Consider the following 25,501-nt stretch of genomic DNA (forward strand, 5'->3'; position numbering starts at 1 on the left):
AACAAGGCCTACAAAGAATTGCAACAGACATAGGGGATTTCACACTTTCACAAGGAGACACATTCAGAAACATATTATACTTCTTGAACAACATTATAGGACGACTAGATCTACAAATTGCGAGAGAAGCAGTTCAGCCTGCTCAGCCTACTCGACCTACTGAAAAAGGATCTTCTTCCACTCATGTAGAATTCCATCTGATAAAGAGTAGACTAAGTGTACTGAAAAATCTTTTTGTAATATGTATTGAATGTCTGCAATGAATACAAGATTCACTTTCGATATTCTCTCTTTTAGCCATTGTTTTTGTGTGAAATGCTCATTGTATGGTTATAAGTATTTAACCTAACAAGTATCAAAGACTTCAAATAAAAAGTTTCAAACAACTATACTACAAGCAATAAATCACTCCTTTTGATGATAACAAAAAGGGGGAGAAGAAATACGGAAAACATGGAGGAGAGGAGATATATAAAAAGAAAGAAAAAGGGGGAGAAAATTTTATTCAAACTCTTACTTTGACACAAATGATTTGATACAAAAGTAAGGGGGAGCATTTAAATAGGGGGAGCATGTAAATGTTGATGCAAAAATCTGATAATTTTGGCATTTTATTGAACAAGATAGGGGGAGCATTCAATATCATTTTGCTATAGACTATCTAGACTCATCTTATACATAACACTTTACTTGCATAATATTCTGCTTACACTCAATGTTTTGTAATCATCAAAAAAGGAGAGATTGCTGATCCTTGTGAGATTTTGATGTTTACAAAGCCATGGAGAACATATTATTGTACTAATGATTTTATATTTAGTGCTTCAGAAAAATATCGAAATAATTCAAGATAAATTAGTAAGGATTAAAATGAAAACACTTTGGATCAGTTAATGGCCAAGGAACAGTCCTTGAGTCGACTCAAGTAGGGTTTGAGTCGACTTTGGCACAAACTGGACAAGTGACACACTTCTGGCATGCTTAGGAGCCGACTCATGTAGAGCTCGAGTCGACTCCATCAAAGTGCGAGTCAACTCCAAAGGATCAAGAGACGACTCCTTTCAAAATGGGCTAAAGAGCAAAAGTCTGAAACAGTGGTCGAGTCGACTCTCTAAGACACTCTTAGAAAAAGATAGAAATCTGAATTTCGGATAAACAGTGGCTGAGTTATCTCTACGAGATATCAAGTCGACTTCTTGAGAAAAAGATAGAAACCCGAATCTCGGGTGAACAATGGCCGAGTCGACTCCCTAAGTAAAAGACAAAAACCTATTTTTTCATATGAACAGTGGCCGAGTCAACTCTAGGAATCTTCGAGCCGACTCACTCAAAGGGAAGAGCAAAAAGCAAGCTCAGATGAACAGTTAGCCGAGTCGACTCTAGCAAATCCCAAACCGACTCCACTGATGAATGACAGAAGATCAATTTTGAAGGACTCGAACTCGAGTCGACATCCTCAGAAGTTTGAGTCGACTCTAGGTCCAGCCGAGCCGACTCCAAGTTTACATGAGTCAACTCCAAATCGACTGGCAATTCTAATGGCTATATTTACAGAAAAACAATACGGAGGAAAAATGTTAGTAACAGCTATATTTTTGTGTCTAACAGCTAGTAATGCATTCCCTCCTACTTCGAGACTATAAAAACAAAGGATTCAACTGGGATTAGTGTATTGAAAAAAAAAAAAGAAGTGAGAAAAAGAGAAATCAAAGAGAACAATCAAGAGCTTGAGTCAAATAGAAAGTTTATTTTTGTGAGCAACTGAACTAGGGCAAGGAGCTAACCAAATTAGAAAAGCATTGAAAGGGAGATCCATCAACAATCAAGCTTCAGCTTTACAAGGCACCATCCTCTCATCGGCAAAAATCTAAAGCGCCATCAATCATTGCTCAACCTACTGAGTTTGCTTTTATTTCAAATTGAGCAATAGTTATTTTGTATACATTTTCAATTCCTTTACATTTGGTTGTAACAAGTTTCAAGGATTGAAACTTGGGAAGAAAGGTTCTTTGGTGAGCCCGTAAAACCAACGATTAGGTTTGTTGATGAGCCTGCAAAACCAACAGTAGGTTTAATTGGTGATCTCGTAAAATCAATTGTAAGGTTTGGATTGTGAACCTAAGAAAACAACCCTGTTGTAATTAGGCAGATTATAGTGAATTTCCAGGAAAAGTCTTGGGGAGTGGACGTAGGTGCTTTGGAGTGCACCGAACTACTATAAAACTCTGCGTCTTTGTGTGTGTGACTATTATCTTTATTTCTGAGTCTTATATTTCTGCAAGTATTTAGAATTAATTTCATTCCGCTGCACCATTAAGAGTTAAAATTTGAAAAACCCAATTCACCCCCTCCCCCTCTTGGGTTCACGTTTGGGCAACAAGATCGTTAGGCCACATGTGCCTGGCCTGAAGTACTCAACTTGGAGTGCCCGGCATAGGAGCCAAGCCTAGAGTGCTCGGCATGGGAGTGGAGCTTGAGAGCTCTGCATGGCTCTAGTCAGTAAATATGTATCCTGGTCTTCAAGGACTTATGCCTTGGTCTCCTAGGATGCACATATTAGGAGCTCGGCCTAAGAGCTCGGCATGGTTATGGTTAGAGGTCGTGCATCCTAGTATCTAGGGACTTGCATCTTAGTCTACAAGGATGCGCATATTTGGAGCGCAAATTGGGAGCTCGACATGGTTCGGTCGGTAGACATGCATCCCGATTGCGAGGGAGTCGCTCCTGGTCTCCGAGGATGCACGGACTTGGAGCTCCATATGGCTCTACTTGGCGGTCATGCGTCCTAGTCTCTAGGGACTTGCATCCTAGTCTTTGAGGATGCATGGACTAGGAGCTTGACATGGCTCTAGTCGGCGGTCGCATGCCCTGGTGTCTAGGGATTCATGTTCTAGTTTCCAAGGATGTGTAGACTAGAACCACAAACTTGGAACTTGGCATGGCTCTGGTCGAAAGATGTGCATCTTGATCTTCAGGAACTCACATCTTGGTATCCAAGAATGTACAAGTTGGAATCGCGGATTGGGAGTGCAGACTTAGAGCTCGATATGGCTTAGGTCGGCGGTCGCATAATCCGGTCTTCAGGGACTCATGTCATGGATGCACGGACTGGAATCTCGGTACGGCTCTGTCGATAGATACACATCCCGGTCTCTAGGGACTTGCAGCCTAGTCTCCGAGGATGCACAAACTGGGAGCATGGATTGGGAGCACGAAATGGCTTTGGTTGGTGGTCATGCATTCCGATCTTTAGGGACTTATATCCTAGTCTCCTAGATGTGAATCCTGTATGCATGATGCTCGGATCTTAATATAGAAGGGCACCCTCCAAGAACTCACATTTTGGTCTCCAAGGATGCGGGTCCTATATTTATAGAGCTCGGATCTCGACTAGCATGAAAAGGCGGTCTCTAGAGACTCGTATCCTAGTCACCAAGGGTGTGGATCCTATATGAATGATGCTTGGACCTCGGTTGGCACAGACGGAGGGCCTCCAAGTACTCGCACCCTAGTATCCAAGGATGCGGATCCTATACACACGATGCCCATATCTCGTCGAGGACGGAAGGGCTGCCTTCAGGGATTCACATCTTGCTTTCCAAGGATACGGGTCTTGTATGCAAAATGCTCGGGTCTCGGCTGGAATGGAAGGGAGGCCTCCAGGAACTCGCATCCTGGTCTCCAAACATGTAGATCGTATACACATAGTGCTCAGATCATAGTGGGCATGGAAGGGTGGCCTCCATGGACTCGTATCTTGGTCTCCTAGGATGCAGACTCAAATCTCAGCTGGCATAGAATGGTGGCCTCCAAGGACTCGCATTTGTCTCCATGGATGCGGGTCCTATACACATGGTGCTTGTGTTTCAGCTAGCACAGAAGGGTGGCCATCCAAAACTTGCATCCTGGTCTCTAAGGATGTGGATCCTATACACTTGGTGCTCGAATCTCGGTTGGCACAGAAAGGTGACATCTAGGACTCGCATCCTGACCTCGAACGATGTAGGTCCTATACGCATGTAACTCGGATCTTGGCTAGCATGAAAGGGTGCCCTCTAGGGACTTGCATCTTGGGAGCCTTTCACCGTTAGAGCTTGTCGCCATAAAATCTTAGGAGCCTTTGGCTACGCCTCCGCCTATTTGGAGTCCCTTGGCCTTGTTTATAAAGAGGAGGGAGAATGGATCCATTATGATTTAGAGGGGACAATCAGGGGATTGCCATAACTTTCTTTCTTTTCTATATTCAAATATGTTGTAATCTTCTTCCTTGTTTGGACTCCCCTAAGAATTCACATTTTTTTAAATTTAAATCTCTTCAAAATGCTCGCCTCGTGTCGACCATGATGGACAGATTGAATTTAGGCCACATCATAGTAAATGTGGACCTTAGCTTTAGAGTAATAAGCAATTTATAGAAGATCTAAGTTGTAATTTGTGATGTGCCTTATTAGCTGTTAGAGTATTTTAGTTATACAAATGGTGGATAAGCAACTTATTGTGATCTATATTTCTAGTATTTACTTTGGAAATATATAATAGAATAATTTAATTTAAAAGATGCCATCTGAAGCCTAGGGCTTGTTGTCCTTGCAATTTTAAATAGGTCTTAAATTGCAACATGAAAGAATTAGTTATATAATTCTTCCCCAAGTTGTAGATAGATTGCTAATACTTACTCCTTTCCACATTTATACAATTTAAGGGTTTGAAGTAGACCTGGCTTGGCTCAAGGCCCATCTGGCTGGCTGACTTGGAGTCGGGTTCTAGGGTAGGCCCCAGATTAGAGTTGAAAAAGAGTTAGATATTGGTGTATCCATACTTTTCAATGGATATATATATTAAATAGATATAAAAATTAATATCTAGTGTCCAACGCAGCACATTGAGTCCATGGTGTTGGAAGAATCATTGTATGTTTGCAGTTTATTTCATATGCTTTATGTGGCATGTGGGAGTCCAAGGCGACTTGTACTCTATTCCATGCACTATGGGAAGTCCAAATTTGAGTGGGAGTCCAATCATGTTATTTGGTTTAGTCAAAAATTTGATTTAAGAGAGTCCATATCAAGTAGGAGTCCTAGTCCAAGTAGAAGTCCTTTAAGAAGGAGTCCTTTAAATTTCAAATTGTAAGAGTCCAATTTAGTCCAACCTCTTACTTTATATAAAGAAAAGGTTGAAGAATAAAATTCAGAATTTGATTAATTGCTTTTCTTGAAATCGTAAGAGCCCTTTCACGTGATGGAGAGAATCTTTCTTACTTGGTGCGATGCCAAGAGGGTTGAAGGAAGCTTGGTGAGACACCATCTTCCCTTCTTCCAACCATTGGATTGAGAGAGGGTGAGACTCTTTCATTATTTCCATACTTATCCTCCCTTGCTTCACGCCATACTTTGCTCATGCCCACCTAGAATCCTTCTTTCATTATAACACCTAAACCTCCTTCACACCCCTAAGCATCTCACATCCAGACCCACGTCCTCTTTGGGTCTAAGCTAACTCCATCCGCCCCTAGTCAAATCAGCCCAAGCCCCTAAATTTCAGCCGCCAACCATTGAACCTAAGTGAACCATTTAGCCATCTTCTTCCATTATCTTCTTCCTCCTTTCTTCCCCAAGAACCCTAGCTGCCATTGATAGCGAAAAAAAAGAGAGAGATCAGCCACCATCATTCTAAGATTCAGCAACCTTCCCACCCTGACTGCATCAATTGGTATTAGAGCGATGATCCTTGATCACCATAAGTACCTGCAGCGGCCACCCGTACAACAACGAGAGCCAACGTGCTGAGGAGATGACTAAACTTTTCCAATAGATGGCTGGCATTAATCAAAAGTTGGAAGCAGCTTGGGAGGGTGTCTTCCCCGATCCAAACAACTTTGAGGATGTCCATGGTGTCGATGAACACCTAGAAAATTTAGAAGTGCCACAAGGAGGAGATCACGATGTCGAGATCCATTCTTCTAGGGGTATTCCGCCCCAATGCCACCCAAGGGGGCCCCGAGTACCACCTCCAATCAATCTTTGCATGGGAATTAATTTTGGAAACCTATATGGGCAGCAACAATAGCAAGAACACAATGACTTCGACGATGCATCGAAATAGGTACATGTCGATGTTTTTGATTAAAGCAGAAGCAAGGATCCGAACAGCTTCCAAGATTGGCCAATGTCTCTCAAGATTACTTCGAGTGATACAACATGACTAGTGAACGAAAGGTTCGATTCGTGAAAATGAAGCTGAAGGGACAAGCATGTGTTTGGTGGCACAGCGTGGAGAAAAAGCTTCATCGACTTCATCAACCTTCGATCACCAATTGGGAAGAGATGAAACTTCGATTAAAGGAAAAGTTTCTTCCCCTTGACTATGAAGAGACCCTCTTTGAAGATCTTCTAAAGCATCGCCAAGAAAGTTCATCCGTTGAGGACTACATCGTCTGATTCAATGAACTGACGATTCGTAGTAATGTTATGGAGACGAATCTAATAGGGTACCCTGCCAATCCATCAATTAGGCAATGGCCTCTAAAACGCAGCACCAAAGGCACTCCTTTCCCTCGAGGTGACCCTCCTTTTATTAGATCTGATAGATCAACAAATAGGGGTCCAAATATGGAGCGAGGAGCAACAAGGTCCAATGAAAGAAAAAAAGAACCTATGGCGCAAAGAGGGAGTCAATCCCAGTGCTACAAGTGCGGTGGACAAGGCACTTTGCCGTCGTTTGCCCTACTAGGAACCAGTAATTTGCATTGGTGTGTAAAGAGGATGAGATCGTAGAGCCCTCTAAAATTCCTCCTAAATCCATTGAGGTTGAGAAAGAGAAAGACAACGAAGAAGAGGCACCTGGAGCTAGAAGGCTCACATCTGCCCATTTGCGTTGTTCGTAGGATTTTTATGGGTAGCAAACAAGAGAAGAATGTGGAAGAAGATTGAAGGCACACCAACATCTTCCATACCCATATCAAGCATAACAACAAAGCCATGAATCTCATCATCGACAACGGAAGCGGCATGAACATCGTCTCCAACAATTTACTGAAATAGATGAAGCTACAATCGAAACCGCATCCCAAACCTTACCGAGTAAGTTGGATCGATGACACCTCTATTCCCATTAAGCAAAGATTCCTAGCTAGCTTTCCAATAGACAAGGACTTCCATGATGATATGTTGTGCAACGTTCTACCCATGAAGGCGTGGCACATCCTTCTAGGAAGACCTTGGTTGTATGATTGATGAGTGAAGTACGACGGTTATTCTAATTGTTATTTCTTGATGTATGTCAATAAGAAAGTTGTTTTAAAACCACTTCGGATTGCTGATTTCACACTTGAAAATCTAGTAATCCAAGGGGTTTTATCTATGAGGTGATTCGAAAAATCAGCCATGAGTTTGGAGTCATGTATGCATTGGTTTTGAGGGAAGTTGGGTTTGAAATTTTAGATGTGGTACCGTCTGATTTTCAGACTAGTTTAGATGATTTTTCTGATGTAACACATGAGGATTTTCCCAAGGAGCTTCCACCCATACAGAACATTCAGCATGCTATAGATTTCATCCTGAGATCAAGTCTACCGAACTTTCCTGCATACTGGCTGAACCCCAAGGAGCATGAGGAGCTACGTCGACAAGTTCAAGAGCTTTTGGACAAAGGATTCATCAAAGAGAGCCTCAGCCCTTGCGTTGTTTTAGCATTATTCACCCTGAAGAAGGATGGTACATGGCGTATGTGCATGGACAGCTGGACCATCAACAAAATAACAGTGAAGTATCGCTTCCCCATTCCATGATTAGTTGATATGCTTGATTTACTACATGGTTTTATTATCTTCTCCAAGTTGGACTTGTGAACCGGCGACCATCAAATCCGGATCAGACTTGAGGATGAATGGAAGACCATGTTCAAGATCAAGGATGGCTTCTACGAGTGGTTGGTCATGCCCTTCGGTCTATCCAATATGCCGAGTAGTTTCATGTGGGTTCTGACCCAAGTGCTGAAACCGTTCATTGGAAGATTTGTGGTTGTTTGCTTTAATGATATTCTGATTTTTAGTCGTAGCTAAGAGTAGCGCAAACAATATCTTCCACAAATGCTTCGAGTTCTACGATCGGAGAAGCTTTAGGTAAATTTGAAAAAATGTTCCTTTGCTGAATCTCGAGTTTCTTTTCTAGAATTCATAATTTTAGATCAAAGGATTGCAGCAGATCAGGAGAAGATTCGGGCCATGCGGGATTGGCCAACTCCGAGCAACATCCATAAAGTATGGAGCTTTCATGGCCTAGCTACCTTCTATCGCAGGTTCATCTAAAATTATAGCACCATCATGGCACCAATTACAAACTACATGAAGGCCGGATTGTTGCAATAGATACCCGCAACTACCAAGGCGTTTGAACAGATCAAGGAGAGATTGACTCAAGCCCCTATTCTTCGACTTCCAACTTTAATCAGCTCTTCGAGGTCACGTGTGATGCTTCCCATGTCGGCATTGGGGAAGTCTGCATCAAGAAGGATATCCAGTAGCTTTCTTCAGCGAGAAACTCAACAATACAAAGAAGAGGTATTTTACTTATGACATTAAGTTCCATGCTGTTGTTTAAACCCTCAAGCATGGAAAGCATTACCTTCTTCCTCGAGAGTTTGTTCTTTATACTGATCACAATTCGCTGAAGTACATCAACTCGCAAAAGAAGCTTAATGCGCGCCATGCCAGATGGATGGATGTGTTGCAGCAATTTACGTTTGTTTTGAAGCATCGGTTGGGCGTATAGAATCAAGTTTCTAATGCCTTAAGCTGAAAAGTTTATCTTCTAACCCTTTTGAATGCAGAAGTAACGGAATTTGAGCTTCTTTAAGAACTTCCTGCTTAATTTGTGAAGCCCAAGCTAGGAGTTTATATTTCGTATCATCAAATTTCGAGAAGACAAAACAAGCTTTGCAGCACGTACGATAGTGCTCAAAACTATAAGTTAACAGACGATGGTTCTCTCCAAACAAGAAGTACCTTGTGTAATGGAACACTTGTACATACAATTTCAGCTGCAGATTCAAAAAGATGAAAAGAAAAGAGAAGCAATACAAGGAAACAAAAATAAAAACTTGGCAGCTAGTTTCAATTATTTAAATCCATTGGAGTACCTTCTCAGCTGCCTCAACTGTTTGCTCAATGTCTTTAGAACCATGTGCTAGACTTGTAAACCCTGCCTCAAACTGTGAGGGTGCAAAATATACACCTTCCTCCAACATTCCCCTATAAAACCTTGCAAATTTTGCAATGTCGCTTTTTTTTGCATCCTCAAAATTTTGGACTGGTCCTGCTGTGAAGAAGAACCCAAACATTCCACGGATATATCCACCTGACATCTCATGTCCAGCCCTCTTGCCAGCATCCAAAATCCCACGAACAAGGTCACCGGTTATCTTGTCCAAGTACTCATAACATCCAGGTTCCATCAACTGCCTGAGAGTGTAAATTCCTGCAGTCATCGCCAAAGGGTTTCCGCTGAGGGTCCCTGCCTGGTACATTGGCCCAGCCGGAGCCACCATCTCCATGATATCCCTCCTCCCACCATAAGCACCAACAGGAAGGCCGCCACCAATTATTTTCCCCAGTGTAGTCAAATCAGGAGCTATGCCAAAATACTCCTGAGCCCCACCATAAGCCAGACGGAACCCAGTCATCACCTCATCAAAGATAAGAAGAGCACCTTCTTGTTTTGTGACCTCATGGAGGGCATTTAGGAATTCAGGTTTTGGTGTAATAAAGCCAGCATTTCCAACAACTGGTTCGAGGATGACAGCAGCAATCTCACCTTTGTGGGTGCTGAAGAGGTTCTTTACGGTTTCAGTGTCATTATATGGGGAGGTTAGAGTCTCAGAGGTGGCACTTTTCGGGACACCGGGGGAGTCAGGAAGGCCAAGAGTGGCAACCCCACTGCCTGACTTTACAAGGAAAGAGTCAGCATGGCCATGGTAGCAGCCTTCAAATTTGATGATTTTTGGCCGGCCGGTGAAGGCACGGGCAAGGCGGAGTGCACCCATGCAAGCTTCAGTGCCAGAGTTAACAAAGCGGACCATCTCAATGCTTGGTACAGCTGAGATCACCATCTTTGCCAGCTCATTCTCTAACACACAGGGAGCACCAAAGCTTGTGCCTTTCTTCAGTGTTTCAATAAGGGCAGCATTCACCTGCAGATAGTAATGCCACCAGAAAATAGCATTTTCAGATTAAGAATATTATTGTATGATTTTCCACAACTATTGGTCCAACATATAAATTCCTTAATATGGTTCCCAATAAACACCAAGTCCATGATGTCCAAATTGTAATCCAATGCACCAAGTTAATTTGAAAAGGAAAGTTTCACTAGCTCACAAAGAGAACAAGTTTTTTTTTTTTTGACCTTATTTTCCACCAACAAAGCCTGCAAACAGTTAAAGTAAATCCCTGAAACTTGCCAATAAATACTAACTTAGATTCTTAAGTATGGCAGACATAAGATTCCTTCAACAGAATGACCTCGGAATAATCACATCCAGAAGTAAACAAGTATGAAAACTGAACCACAGTGTGTGCTTCTTTATCCTTCCAATCAGTTCACAAAGTATGCTTCCCAATGATGGAATAATAAACATTTATGTCATTCCTGATCATAAACAAATCAATCGTATTTTCCCCATCTGTGAGAGTTACACAGTCTTATACATAGGTTATGAAATCCTAATATTCAACTCCTTGGCAACTTCCCACCATTGTTAAAATGTAATCTACTATGAGGGCAGAATATAGAAAAGAAACCATTTAAATATAAATTTAACATCAAAATCATTATTTATATGAATATGTCAGCAAAATATGTTTCTTTTTCAGGTCTAACAATGTGACACTGCCCTCGCCAATGTTGCAATTCACCACGTAAATTTGTCTTTCACCTGCTAACCAGTCAATGATCATTTGACAGCTACAACATCCTTGGCTTCATTAGAATAATATTCCTATGTATGGTTTCAGCTAAGCTAATAACCATCTTATCCTTTAAAAGAACAAATATTAGTTAGAAGTTCTACATATCTTTGTGTAGGGGACAACTTGAAATTGCATCTGAAAAATGTTAAATCAGTGTTCATCTTTCAAAATCATTTATCTGAAGCAGGGTAAGTATTTTATATTTAGTTTTTCATATTCTGTTACTCTTGTTGCTGGTGCGCCTTGCTAGCATTAGGCATACAGGATTCTTATCTAATACTTCAGGATTCTCCACGATCAATAATCTCAAATGACACCTCAAAACCAAACTTGATTTCCATTTGTGAGGTAGTCAACATTAATTGTCGATATTAAAATTCTCAATTATCACACTAGTATGTCTTTTTCATTCGAAATCAATATTTTATAAGTCCTGTTTACTTATAGTAACTTGTGCATGTTTAAAGGTAAATTTTTAGCTATAGTTTTGTCTTGACCTCAAATTGAAGTAAAGATGAAATATAACCCTTTTTCAAAGAAAAGACATGATTGTAAGATCACATTGTAAATTACTCTAATGATGCTGACTCGTACTTCTTGTCCTGTCCTTGTAATTATGTTCATAAGCTACATTCATGAAGATTTCTTTTACCAGCTTTCCAAACAACTTGACAGAGGTTCACCAAGCTGTCGGATGAAGCCAATTTTTCTGAGGTTTGAAAAAAGATCAACTGACATGTTTGACATAATCTACTATAGCAATGTTTTACTCATCTCCATTGACATACTCAATCCTAGAATAAGACTCAAAAGTCAGCATACAGCAGAGTATGGTAAGCAAACATGGAAGAATGGCATCCAAATGGAAGCCTTAAAGCGAAGCCTTAAACCCAACAAAAATTCACGGAATAAGCATATTTCAGAGAAGGAATGGCACCTTGTCGTCTGCATGACCAATAATAGCAGGGCCCCATGAGCCAACGTAATCAATGTATTCATTACCATCAACATCCCACATGCGAGAGCCCTTGACTGAATCAAAAACCACGGGCTGTCCACCAACTGAATTGAAGGCACGTACAGGTGAATTTACACCTCCAGGCATCAATTCCTAACACCACATACTCGATCAGTGGAAAGGAAAGAAATAAGCAGGTTGTTGTTTGCATGCATATCAAGATATAAAAACACATCATGTATTTGAAGGAGAATGAAAATATATGGTAGGTGTATGCATGCAGGTCCATGCCTAGAATAACGAGATCAAAACTCACAAATGGGTGCATTCAATTCGTGACCGGAATCAAAATTGGAATGGATTGGAATAGGAATCAGAATGGCCACATTCTCTGATGCATTTGATTTGTGGCTGGAATCGGAATCGGAATCGGAATAAAATTTGAATAATAGGACAGAGTCGTGGTTGGGTTTCGGGAGATTGGGGCATTCCCTTCCCCCATAGAATCAGAATGAGAATGAAACTCCCTCCAACCATATGGCTAGAACATGAGTCACTCGTCCCCATTCTGATTCCAGAGCCCAACTTTCCCCAACCAAACATGTGCTACATGTTTTGGGGAAGAACAGAAATATCTGACAGGTACCCACATGCAGCTCCATCAGTGAAATATGAATCAACAAGTTAAAAAGTGAATTCCGCTCCTCCGTCAGCAATTACAGTTAAAGATGAAAACCTATTTATTGTTCAACAATGTTATGCATCCAAGCATGGAAGGGCCAAGGACACATGAGAAGATATTGGTGGAATGATGTAATATGATGTCTTAACAAGTCCAGCCATTGGCTAACCATGTTGGGGCAGAATAAGGCAATGCATATAAGATATATGGCATATTGAAGAATTATAATGCAGCAAGAAGAAATCTTAAGCTTCCCGTAGGTAAGAGTAGGACACAATAACATATGATAGATTAAAACCATTAGCTACCAGCACACATTTGTAGACAAACAAAGAGACCACAAATATATATTTGAACAAGCCACTTTCTTTACAGAATTCCCTTATTTGCATCAAACAATCCACCTCCAGAGACCAGAACTCACCAGCACTTTGCAACAGGCAAATTTACGAACGAACAAGAGCCAAAACCATATTTTTGAAGCACAAGTAACAATAGAATTTTTTGGAAACATATTCACAGGTAAAAATGGTTACATTTTATAAAAACCTAAGTTCTGCAAGATTGTCATGAGAAATTTTGTAATAAAGACTTGTTCAGTGACATTTTGCTATAAAACTACTCAGTTAACTGGTACGAAAAATAACTGCATAATTAATGCCAGCATAATTAAAAACATTTTGTTCTTTCCAGATGCAATTAAGCACTTCTATGAAATCACTCTATATGCTAAATTGAGAGCACAGAGCAATAACAACTATCAAATCAAAAATAATATTACAAAATAACTTATGAAAGATTAAAATGAGATCCAACATGGTTTTTTTCAAATAATGCAATTCAAACTTCAGAATTAAGTAGCCTAATTTCAGCTAAATGATCAAAACTAAAGACAAAAAAATAACTTAAATAAAATTTTAGGCATTAGATCAATGTTCCAACGATTCCTTCAAAATAACCATTAATTTTTGTTCCCTTTAAATTTCTGCAGTTAACTCATTCGTATTCAACTTTGCTTTTCTTCTAAAATCATGATTATTAGTAGGTGAAGCTTACATGGGTTTGCCTCACTAAATCTGCAGTTAATTTATCAGGGAGCTGCAGATCAGGAAATGTAAGAGTTGAGATGCTATGTGGTCCATAATTCTTGAACTTCACTATAACAAACCAGAAGGTAGATAGTCATCGAGGAACGCTCCCAGAGTAACAAATGAGAGATGAATGAATTGAGAGGATGAACTGATTGGCTGTTCCACATCTGAAGAAAAGAAAATGCATCTATCATATTGTATTCACAGGATTTGATAATGCAACTCTCGCAAGGAAAAAATATTGTATTCACAGGATTTGATAAGAAAAGAAATTTTTATAGTTCTATCATATTTAGGCCTTATAGGTGGATCATGTTTGAAAAACATTATGAATCTGAAGCGTGTCTCCATAATTATGATTTTTTTGGGTGGACCAAGCTTTCAAAATCTAAAGCATGCTACATCATGACAATGCTGAGGGATTTGTCTACCTAAGGGCTCTAAATGTTTGTTCAATACAGGTAATAGTTTCGCTTACAAAAGGTGGACGAAACGTCTCTTGCATGTGGAGCAGCTTTCTATTTAGTTGAGAATGATGTTTTAGTTGTGATATATGAAAATATAAAAATAAATAAACAAAAACAAGGTGAGCAACCAGCAACTGAAAAGAATTTCGAAATATTCGAACCTCTATAGCAACAGCAAATAATAACCCTATGCTAAGCATACCTTCATAAACTAGCATGCCACTTCTACAATAAGCAATTCCAACACTGAAGAGTTTTACCAATACTTGATAAGTATTTATAAGTCCTTAGAGAAAAGTAAAACTTCTTCCACTGTGATCACAAAATGCTCAAGTCACCTAAGAACATACTTCCAATTAAATATGTCAATTCATCACTCAATCGCATTTCCTGGATGCAAGAACAGCCAAATTCACCTAATACCCAATCATTTCACAAAATATCCATGAAGCATATGACATAGTTAATTTGTTAATTTTCCTGGGCTCATATGCTCCCAATTTTCGATCACATCACCAAAATTAGTGCCATAAAATCTTTATCTAACTCAAGCATGAGTTGCAATGACCACAACCTAAAGTTTGTTTTGCCATGATTTCATACTGTCCAAAAATACATCTGAAAGAGCTCCAAACCATATATATATCTCTATATGAATAAAGAAGCACTTAACAAGAAGACGTTTGTCGAGAATAGTATAAGCAAAGGCACAAAGAGAGAATATGAACCACTATCTCTAAGATATGCTCTAATAAGGGGGCATTGGACTTGCAAGTCCATGCCTCCGATTTTTGGGTGCAACGATGAATTAGATTGCATTGCCAGGTTTTTTGAAGACTTCTAATGGATGCTTTTCTAGGGTGATCTAGACATTAAGACGTGCATTACAAGCTATGTTTAATTTAGTTCTACGAATCAAGTATCTGCAAATGTAGAAAAAGGTAACAAATAGGATAAGAATCAACACTTTTGCTCCATGTTTCACGCACAAAATAAAATTCAGGAGCTGGGATTCACCACTTGAGAATTCCTATAGGACTAGACAGAAAAGCCTTTATGTTTAGGAACTTTGATACTGTTCCAGTAAGATTAGGTTTAAGGTTCAAATTTAGCGAGTGAGAAGTTAGATTCCAAATGAGTGACAAATTGGAGCAGTATCTTTTCTGTCGTATGTTGTGTTAGGGATTCATTAGATAGCTAGGCTTTAGAGGTGAATACAAGCCAATCTCTCATTTAAACCCAAAAATATCCACTCATTAGATCTTCATTCCATCACAGAAACAGAATCCTTTAGTAGCCTTTTTTCCGAGCAATAATAAGGATTTGAAACCTGGATCTCCTCCAAGAGCAAGCTCTTAGGGCTTAAGAGGTGCCAATCAACTGAGCAAATGGTTGTTGGCAATCCTTTCAATAAGTCGCTACTTGATACTACTCAAATTCGCCGCTCCCTGAAATTACGCCTGCCAACTCAATCAACTAGTAGGCGGGCAACATACGTCACGTGGATTCAAAGGCCAAGCAAATTTTCAGGCGATTGGCATAGGCAGGTTACACCTCGGCGTGATCTTGGCGCACCATTTATGAAGAAAGCTACAATCACCTAGGTCAGCAAATAAGAAAAAGAGAAGGAGCATAACAGCTCATCCGGAGTTCGCACGATTCGCACGAGATCAATGTCCTCCTCTCTATATCCGTGGACCCTCAGGTAAGAAACTCTCCATCACGCTCTCAGCTCATCATTTTCGCTCAAATCTCTATTGTTCTCTCCTAAAACTATGCACGACTTAAGAATTAGATGGTCCCCCACCGAACACATTCTAGCGCCCCCTTGATCGTTTTCTTTTGGTTGCAGGTCGGAGCCCATACAATGCAACCCATCTCCGCTCCAGCTGAGTCAAGCAGACTTGCTTTTGCCTTCCACACCATTGATTCCATCAGGTCAAATTTTAGGCAGCAACAAATTGGCGCTACAGGAGGGGCCTCTTTTAAAGCCTTACTAAAGATCTAAGAAGATGAAGCCCAAAAAGAATAATCGCTAGCCCCCTGCCGACCAACCTTAGCAGGAGTCTATGACTCCCAATCCCAAGCCCCTTAGCCAGCCCCTAAGGTGGTGACTACCATCTACTACTATAGCAAGTGCAAGCTTTGATTGCCGGCAGTGCAGAATATGTAGCAGCCGAACTAGCAACCGGCCACACCACCAAGTCACCATGATCAGTCGACACAAAATATAAAACCTCGTCCTAAGAACCCCGAGCAATACCAGGAGGGAAGCCAACCTCGATCGCAAGATCGAGGAGATGAATAACAAGATTGAAGCCAAAAGAGAGAGGCAAGTCGAGCTAGGGACGAATCTGGAGATGACGACTAACCCTCTATTCTTTAAGGCAATTATGGAAGAATCGCTGCCAAAGAGATTCTAGATATCCCACTTCAAAGTGTACAATAGCACCTTAAGCCCGATGGACCATCTTGAGAGCTTCAAAGCTCTCATGATGCTGCGAAGAGCAACTAATACAATCTTGTGTTGAGCTTTCCCAATTATGCTGAGGAGAGTAGCTTGTCTCTAGTACTCTGGTCTCCAACCAAAATCCATCCATTCCTTTTATCAACTTACTCGCCAGTTCATGACTCACTTCGTAAGCAATTGAAGGCGGAAGAAAGATACGACTAGTCTGTTCGCTGTGAAGCAAGGGGATGATAGGTCCCTCAAAAGAAATATTAATCGCTTCAACACGGAGACACTAGAAATCCGCGACTTAGACCAAAAGGTTGTGGTGACAGCGGCGAAAAACAAGCTAAGGCATTCCCATTTTGATTTCTCATTAAAGAAGAAGACTCACAAAGATTTGGCCAAGTTGTTATCCCAAGCCGACAAGTATATCAAAGCCAAAGAGGCCATGCCAGCTCAGAAGAAGGCAACTAGGAGTAAGAATGGTAAGAGGAAGAGCCAAAAAGAAAGAGAAGCCCCGAGGAGAAAGATGAGGTGTGAGGGGGAGAACTCCTGACATTTAAGGAGCCCTTAGAGATTTAAGAAGCACACTCTTCTTAACACACCAAGGGCACAAATTTTGATGGAGATAAAAAATTGAGACTACCTAGAGTGGCCGAAGAAGATGAGAACTTCTGCTCACAATCGGAACCAAGGACTTTATATCCTTCTTGAACACTAATCTGGAGAAAGTGCACAACCCCATGATGAGGCAGTTGTAATTTTTCTTACAGTAGCTAATTATGATGTAAGGAGAATTTTAGTGGACAATGAAAGCTCAACAGACTTTATATTTTACAATGCATTCCAAAAAATGAACTAACTGTCAGATCGGTTAAGAAGAATCCATACTTCCTTAATCGATTTTTCTAGGGACTTTGTACCTGTGGAATGAGTAATAACCCTCCTAGTCACTATTGGTTGGGAACCTCAGCAAGTGACAGTCATGCTCGACTTCTTGGTAGTTAAGGTCCCATTGGCATACAACGTCATTCTTCGTCGGCCCGGCATGAATACAATGCGAGCTATAGTATCGACTTATAACTTCATGATGAGATTCCCCACCAACAACAGAATTGGAAAAGTCAGACGTGACCAGACAGTGTCCAATAGTATTACATAGCTACCGTCAAAAGAAAAAAAGGATTCCTTGAAACATTGCCTATCGAGGGTTTTGGACATCCGGGACGAGCAGAAAGGGCAACATAGGGAGCCAACCGAGGAAGTCACCTACATCCCGCTCGATGACGATGGAGACAACCGAGCAGTGCAGATTGACTCGTTGCTCGATGAGGTCACAAGGAATCAACTCATCAACTTCCTTTGCTCCAACACATAAATGTTCATATGGTCGGCCACAGACATGCCAGGTATACATCCTTCTGTTATAATGCATAGGTTATACATGGATCCCAAGCATCAACTGGTACCGAAAAAAAAGGAGCTTTGCCCAGAACAACAACGAGCTATCAATGAGGTTGACAGACACCTCGAGGCCAAATTTATCCTTAAGGTTGACTACTTGAAGTGGATCGCCAATGTTGTCCTCATAAAGAAGGCTAATGGCGATAAAGAGTCTACATCGACTTCACTAATCTCAACAAAGCCTGCCTGAAGGATAGTTTTCCACTACTGAAGATTGACCAGCTTGTCGACGCTGCATTGGTCAATCAGCTCCTTAGCTTTATGAATGCATTCTCGGGGTATAATTAGATCAGGATGTACCCAAAGGACGAGGAGAAGATGGCATTCATTATTGATAAAGGATTGTACTGCTATCGAATGATGCGGTTCAATTGAAGAATGCCGGAGCAACATATCAATGGTTAGTCAATTGTTTCTTCAAGGACTAGGTTGGCTGAAACATAGAGGTATACGTGAATGATATGCTCATGAAGAGCCAAAAGGCCGACCATCATGTTGCTACATAGATGAAGCATTTCAAACCCTAAGAAAGTACTGCATGGAGCTCAATATAAGCAAATGCATGTTAGAAGCCACCTCGGAGAAATCTGAATTTTATGGTTACGCGTGCCAGGGGATAGAGGCGAACCCATAGTAAATCCAAGCACTGTTGGAGATGGCGACTTGCAGGTCGGATAGCTACCCCTAGCCGATTTGTATCAAGGTTAAGAGAACGATGTATCTCTTTCTTCAAGGTTCTGAGGAATATTAGAAACTTCATTTGGACCGAGGAGTGCCAGATGGTGTTCGATCAACTCAAACAATACCTTGGTTATCCTCCACTTCTCACCAAGTCAAAGGCCATGAAGAAGCTATACCTTTATATGGTCGTTTCATCCACTGTGATCAGTTCGATCCTTATTAGAGAAGACCAAGAAAAGCAAAGATCGATCTACTACATAAGTAAAGTGCTTAGAGATGCTGAGATGAGGTACTCGAAGATAAAGAAGGTGGCCTATACCATGATCATCTCAGCATGGATGCTACGACCATACTTTCAAGCTCACACCATCGTATTGGTGACTAACCAGCCGCAGAGGCAAGTGCTGCAAAAATCAGAAACTTCTAACCGGTTAGTCAAATGGGCTATTAAGCTCAGAGAATTTGATATAAACTATCAACCTTGGTCCGCAATTAAGGCGCAAGCACCAACTGACTTTATTATTGAGTGTACCTAAGTAGGATGAAGAAAATAATCGAGGTCGAGCATGAGTAGAACAAGCCGAAGGAGTTGCCCTTCTAGACACTTCCTGTTGACAAATCCTTCAGCGCAGATGGAACTGGAGCCAGACTGATCCTAGCTAGCCCCTCGAAGACATCGTCATCGAGTATGCTTTCAAGTTCAATTTTCAAACCTCCAATAATAAAGCAAAGTATGAGACCCTTGTCACTAGGTTGAAGCTGGCCCAACTTGTCAAAGTAACTCAACTTAAGGCCTATAGTGATTCACAACTTGTTGTCAATCAAGTGCAAGGGGAATATGAAGTACGAGACTTGACCATAATTATGCTTGCCAGCTAAACCCATTAGTAGGAGGGAAACACGTGTTGTGTGGAGACAATGGCTGAGCAAATCTTTGGACAATCAGCATGGATGGTTAAAGCTCGGCATGATCTCGGCATGTCCGATAAGGAAGCCTACAATAGCCCAAGTCAGCAAATAAGGAAAAAACATAACAACTCATCTAGATATTGTGTGACTCGGGTCGCACGAGATTTGCACCCTCCTTTCTATATAAACCAAGCCCTGGACCCTTAGGTAAGAGACTCTTAACCATGCTCTCACCTCATCATTTTCGCTCAGATCTCTATTGTTCCCTCCTAAAACTCTATCTAACTCAAGCATTAGAGGGTCTCTCGCCAGACATGTTCCAGCAACCCCCTGATCGTTTTCTTTCGGTTGCAAGTAGGAGCCCATACAATACAACCCACCTCCAATCAAGCCAAGCAAACCTATTTTCAGCTTCCAGACCGCTAGATCCGTCAAGTCGGATTTTAGTCGGCAGCACCACTGTTGCCCAAGGTGACAAGCCAAGAGGGGGGGTGAATTGGTTTTTGTTAATTTTCGATTCCTTAATTATGTTAATCGATGAGTAAGTGATTTAGAACAATACACAATACAAACAACAAGAAGTATAATGGTTCGGTGCTCTCCTATGCACCTACGTCCACTCCCCAAGCGACCCCTTCGAAATTCACTATAATATCGCGGATTACAGTTGGATTGTTTTCCATGCTCACAATCCAAAAACCTTTATACTTGGTTTTCCGGGATCACCAAAAACCTATGTTGGTTTTACGGGCTTACCAACAAACCTTCACCGTTGGTTTTACGGGTTCACCAACAAACCTACACCGTTGGTTTTACGGGCTCACCAACAAATCTTACAAGATTTTAAGAAGAAGAAGAAGGTTGAAACTCCTAGATGAACAGATATAACAAATATAAGCTACAAAGAAGAGTTAGAATATAGTTATCGCTTTGATATGGTTCTTCTCTTTTTTGTCAAGGAATGCTTCACTCTTCAAGGGTTGGTGGAGCTCTTAATGCCTCTTTTGATCTGCTCAACCATTTTCTTTTTAACTCTTGAATGAAGTACCTTGATGAAGAATACTAGGACTTTGTCTTTCTTGAGTGAACTTTGATTTTCATACACAAGATGACTTGTTCTGATGAATAGTGTCATTATAAATACTTTTTCACATGTTTAGGTTACTCCCCATTGGTTAGATTTGAAAAACTATCCGTTACTAGCCGTTGGAAGGTCAAAAAGTACTTCTGCAGAACGAGCCGTTATGTTTCTGCCCGTGCTGGGGTCGACCCAAACTTTTCTGGACGACTCAAACCACTATTCATCAGACTTGGGGTCGACTCAACTTTCAGTGGGGTCGACCCAACTTTCACTGGGGTCGACTCCTGCTACAGTGGGTCGACCCTCTCAGGAATCACATAACCTTGTATTTCAGCTATTTTTCACTGGGGTCGACTCAAGCTACAGTGGGGTCGACCCTCTCAAGGATTCCAGAGACAGTTTTGAACGACATAGCCTTGGGGTCGACTCATGTTTAGTTGGGGTCGACTCAAGCATTTCTGGGGTCGACTCAAGCATTCCTGGGATCGGCTCAAGGAAAGTTGGGGTCGGCCCTCTCAGTAAATTTCAGAGACTTGTTTTCTTGAGGCTTGAAGCTGGGGTCGACTCAAGCATACTTGGGGTCGACTCCACTACTGTTCATCCGTGCCATTTTCGCAGAGGTGTGCCTGATGTGCCAGGGTCGACTCCACCTTTATTGGGGTCGACTCATTCCATACTTTGCTGCATCTTAAGGTTAGACTCATCCATACAATCAATGAAATATACTTCAAGCAATTTTGAAAGTATGCCATGGTAGTGCTACATATTTTTAACAATGAAAATTACTATTTTGCCCTTAAGAGTACGTTTCACTTGAAACTTTGCTGAATTAGAATTTAGAATTCACTATCACTTTTCTATCACAAATTTTATCTCATTATTAATCATTAAAAGATATCTTGATCTCATTCTTCTAATGTATCGAGAGTGTCGAACTCAGTAATGATGTATCATGTTAACTTGTAGTACTTAATTAGATATTTTCTCAATGGTTGTGTTAATCATCAAAATAACACTATAATCCTCAACCACTGAATGGAAATAGGTCATTTCTAATTTTTTTCTTCAACATGTTGGCATAAGATAATAACACATTGTATTAAAAGTAGGTATAACATTTAAATCTAATGACCTTCAGAACTCTTGTAAGCACACTCATGCTCCATAACACTATAGCATGCATTCTAGAAGCTTTCTCATAACAGTCAAGATACCAATAAATCATAGATTTAGAATACATCCTGACAAACGAGACAAAGTCCACAGGGGCAGCAAAGTAGACTATTCTTCTAAATTCACTAATTCATTTCATCCAAATAAAAAGAAACCAGATTCATTCTATAGTTGACAGCAAAATTTGGGCTTTTCTGTTAACGTGATCATAATTTTGATAGAACTTTTGCAGAAGAGGACCTCAGAACACATGAAAGCGGATTCTTAGGCCGAACTAAACAACACCCAACTCAAAATTGAACTTAAAAATCGCAGCTTTCCATTAAAAAGATAACAAATCGAGGCAATTTGACAGGGAAACAACAAAAAGGCAACTCATTTTAAAGATTTAAAGCTGAAATACACCGAATCAGCAAAAACAAATGGAAGTCTCTAAACTTTAAGCAGATGGACCAAAATTCACCCAGCAAGCAAGCAATATATTGAGGAATTTCATGCTTTTCAGATTGAAACGAGGGCAGGAAAGGAGAGAGTCTGGGGTCGGGACCTTGGCGGCGTTGAAAATCTCCTCGGATTTCTGGAGCGTATAGCTCTTCTTCTCCACGGACACCGCATTCCTCACGACCACGGACGGGACGTGGCGGGCCGAGCGCGAGGGCTTCGACAGCGAGAAGAGAGAAAGGTTCGAACTCCACGGGAGCCCAACAGCGCATGCGACGCCCGCCATGTCTCTCTCGCACTCGGCGGTCAGAGAGGAGAAACGAGAGACGGGTCTTGAGACAAACCAAGCAGTCGGTAAGTGAGAGACGCCGATGAAATGCTGGAATGCGTACGATGAGGATCAGATGGAGAAGATTTTGATTCTCGGTATTTAACTTTTGTTATTTTGACTGAGAGGAGAAGGGAAAATTCAAATGAAAATTTTGAAAGAAAAGTTAAAGTTAGGCTGCATTATTTTCCGTGGACCTGATGGAATGATTCATCTCTTTTAGCAAATTATTCTTTAATTTTTTTTATTTTATCATCCTTTTTGTTCTCATTTCTAATTATAGTTATTAGCGGATTAGGATGGACCGAGATTTATCCATATCATAACTCAAGCCATAAAATTATTTGCAAACCCAATCCAATGCCCTTCAGGTTGCACTGGATTGGATTTAAACATGATTTTATCAACCACCGAATTTTTGGGGTCCAATCAGGTTAAAAGCAATCCGAATGCAAAGCATAATACAAGTAAACATAGATATTATGTAATAAAGTAATAGGAAGTAATATGTAGACATTACCAAAACCACATTATAAATCAGATTTTATTTATAACAATATGAAAAAAAATTAATTTCTTATATGCAACAAGTATTCTGAAAAATATAGTAACTAATTTTGGATTGGATCATATTAGTCTAGTTTGGATGGAAAATTTAGTAATCCAAATTCAATCCATATTGGAAAAAGGACATGTTTTTCAATCTAAGCCTAATCCAAATAATTTCAATTAAACCTCAACTAGATTAATTTCGAATTGATTCTCGATTGGAGGTGAATTAATCCATCCACTTGAGGCTCTATTTTTTTATAAAAAATGTCGCGCTTCTTTCCACCATTTTGCTCAGAAAAAGAAATGCATGAAAAGATTTCCTTTTTTAATCTTTTATTGTAGATGTGTGTATCTATATCACTAAGATTTATTAAGAGAGTAAAGTTTTTGGTTATTGCCTTAAAGAATAAAAGGTTTTGTGTTTTACTAGAATCATGCAACCCCACTTTTAGAAGATTTTGGAAGATTAGGGGTGTTCATAAGAAAGGCACCTTCCTTTTTATATAATTTTAGTATTATGTGATATATGAAAATTTATAAAATATTCATTTTTGCTTATGCCAGTTTTTAATATTAATTATCTTTTTGGCTTCCTTAAGTAATCGATGGATCATTTTTTCTTATTATTATCCTATAACTCTAATAATATTATTTATCTAATACAAAATGAAATTTGAGAAAATAAAGAGCTTGAAAAATCATTAAAGATGGCCATCACTTTGCAGGATTGGTCATTTCTTATTGTTAGAAACTAATTTGCTAATAACTTGCAAATACTAAGATAATTAAAATTTAAAAATATGAAGGAAATAAGAAAGGTGTGTTATGAATCAATGAATGTAAGACTACTACCTTAAGAATGAATTCAAACCCTTGCATAGTTATCCAGCAATGCCATCCCTAAGGTATAATGAACTTGGCTAAGCTTGAAGGCTCCTATCACGAGCATGATCGCGTGGAGTTATGATACAAAAATTCTTTTCAATTGCCTAAAAAGAAAGTAGGAAAGATGACATTGAAGCAAAGGAAAAGGAGAGAGAGAGAGAGAAGAAGAAGCAGGAGGAATTCTAACAAAGATTTTGTTTCTGAGTGAAACACTGGACCTGAGGCCTTTATATAGGTGCAATCCAAGTAACCTGCAAAGATGCCCACAAAGGACTAGGGGTGCAAATGGGTCGGATCGGGTCGGTTCCTAAGTGACCTCAACCCGATCCGATTTTTTGTTCGGATCCTAATTTTGGACCCAGACCCGACCCGGTTGAAGATCGGGTCGGGTCGGGTCCGAGTCGGATCCAGATTGGGTCCGAGTCCGAGTCGGGTCGGGTTCGGATCCGATCGGGTCCATTTTTTTTGTGTTTTTAGAAAAAAAAATTTGGGCAAATCTAATTTGGTCATATCATAATTATGAGGTGTTGGGTGACCCATGACTTGCAATTGACCTCCAGAGTAGATGACCCATGACTTACTACGGTCTACAAGCCAAATTTCATATCACACTATTTTTTATCTATATGACTGATTGGACGGAACTTGGTGTCTCCCAGCTCCCCTCTCACGAGGACAAAAAAATCCCAGACCTTCTTCCAAAATCCACTTCCATTGCAGAAAACTGGCGCGACCCATATTCAGTTCAGTGTTCCCTCACTTCCTCCCTGCAAAAGTTTAAAGAAACAAAAACCAAAAAACAGAAGGTAAAAAAAAAAGCCAGCTACCGAGACACCAGAGGTATCAACAGTGTAATAGAGCGAGAGAGAATCCTAACGGGCCGAGGTTCCTTTCGATTCTGTGAGCCTATGCTTGTTGCTATCCTTCCACACTTGAATCCTACTCCCCCCACAAACACACACACACAAAAAAAAAAAAAAATTCTTTTTTGCTTCCCCCCTCCCTCTCTCTTCGGGTCCATTTGAGTCGGATCGGGTCCATTCGGTAAACCCAGACCCGACCTAGAAAATAATTCGGGTCCAATTTTAGGATTCGACTCGGACCCGCGGGTCCTAAAATTCGGATCGAGTCGGATCTACACGGATCGGGTCGGGTCAGGTCTCGAGTCGATCCGACCCATTTGCAGCCTTACAAAGGACTTTATGGCTACCTTATTAACGCCATAAAAACCTACCTATGCTGACACCTCATAAAGGTCGATAATGCCATCGTTACATATGTGACTTCTTTACAATATCTATAAAGCCTACTTATAGATGCAAGAATCCAATTTGAAATAATTCAAATTTTGGAATTTAGCTTAACAGGAATGTG

The 25,501-nt window shown here is 40.4% G+C and overlaps 1 protein-coding gene across 1 annotated transcript; it reads right to left on the reverse strand.

Annotated features, from left to right (window-relative positions):
* Positions 1–8,863: 8,863 nt before the first annotated feature.
* Positions 8,864–22,780, reverse strand: LOC103697073 (glutamate-1-semialdehyde 2,1-aminomutase, chloroplastic). The gene is made up of 3 exons (XM_008778848.3): positions 22,469–22,780; positions 11,901–12,074; positions 8,864–10,185 (listed from the first exon to the last, which is right to left on the reverse strand). Exons 1-3 carry the CDS (start codon positions 22,646–22,648, stop codon positions 9,118–9,120), a joined length of 1,422 nt encoding a protein of 473 aa, XP_008777070.1. The 5' UTR covers positions 22,649–22,780; the 3' UTR covers positions 8,864–9,117.
* Between the last annotated feature and the right edge of the window lie 2,721 nt (positions 22,781–25,501).

The sequence above is a fragment of the Phoenix dactylifera genome, unplaced genomic scaffold, assembly GCF_009389715.1.
Source record: "Phoenix dactylifera cultivar Barhee BC4 unplaced genomic scaffold, palm_55x_up_171113_PBpolish2nd_filt_p 000245F, whole genome shotgun sequence".
In the NCBI taxonomy this organism is placed as follows: domain Eukaryota; kingdom Viridiplantae; phylum Streptophyta; class Magnoliopsida; order Arecales; family Arecaceae; genus Phoenix; species Phoenix dactylifera.

Bases quoted from the DNA above. Each gene is read 5' to 3' on its own strand.
- LOC103697073 (XM_008778848.3), bottom strand. From the start codon at position 22,648: ATGGCGGGCGTCGCATGCGCTGTTGGGCTCCCGTGGAGTTCGAACCTT. The intron at 12,075-22,468 runs GTCCCGACCCCA...ATGTGGTGTTAG, and splicing joins AGATTTTCAACGCCGCCAAG to GAATTGATGCCTGGAGGTGT. The intron at 10,186-11,900 runs GTGCCATTCCTT...TACTATCTGCAG, and splicing joins TTGGTCATGCAGACGACAAG to GTGAATGCTGCCCTTATTGA.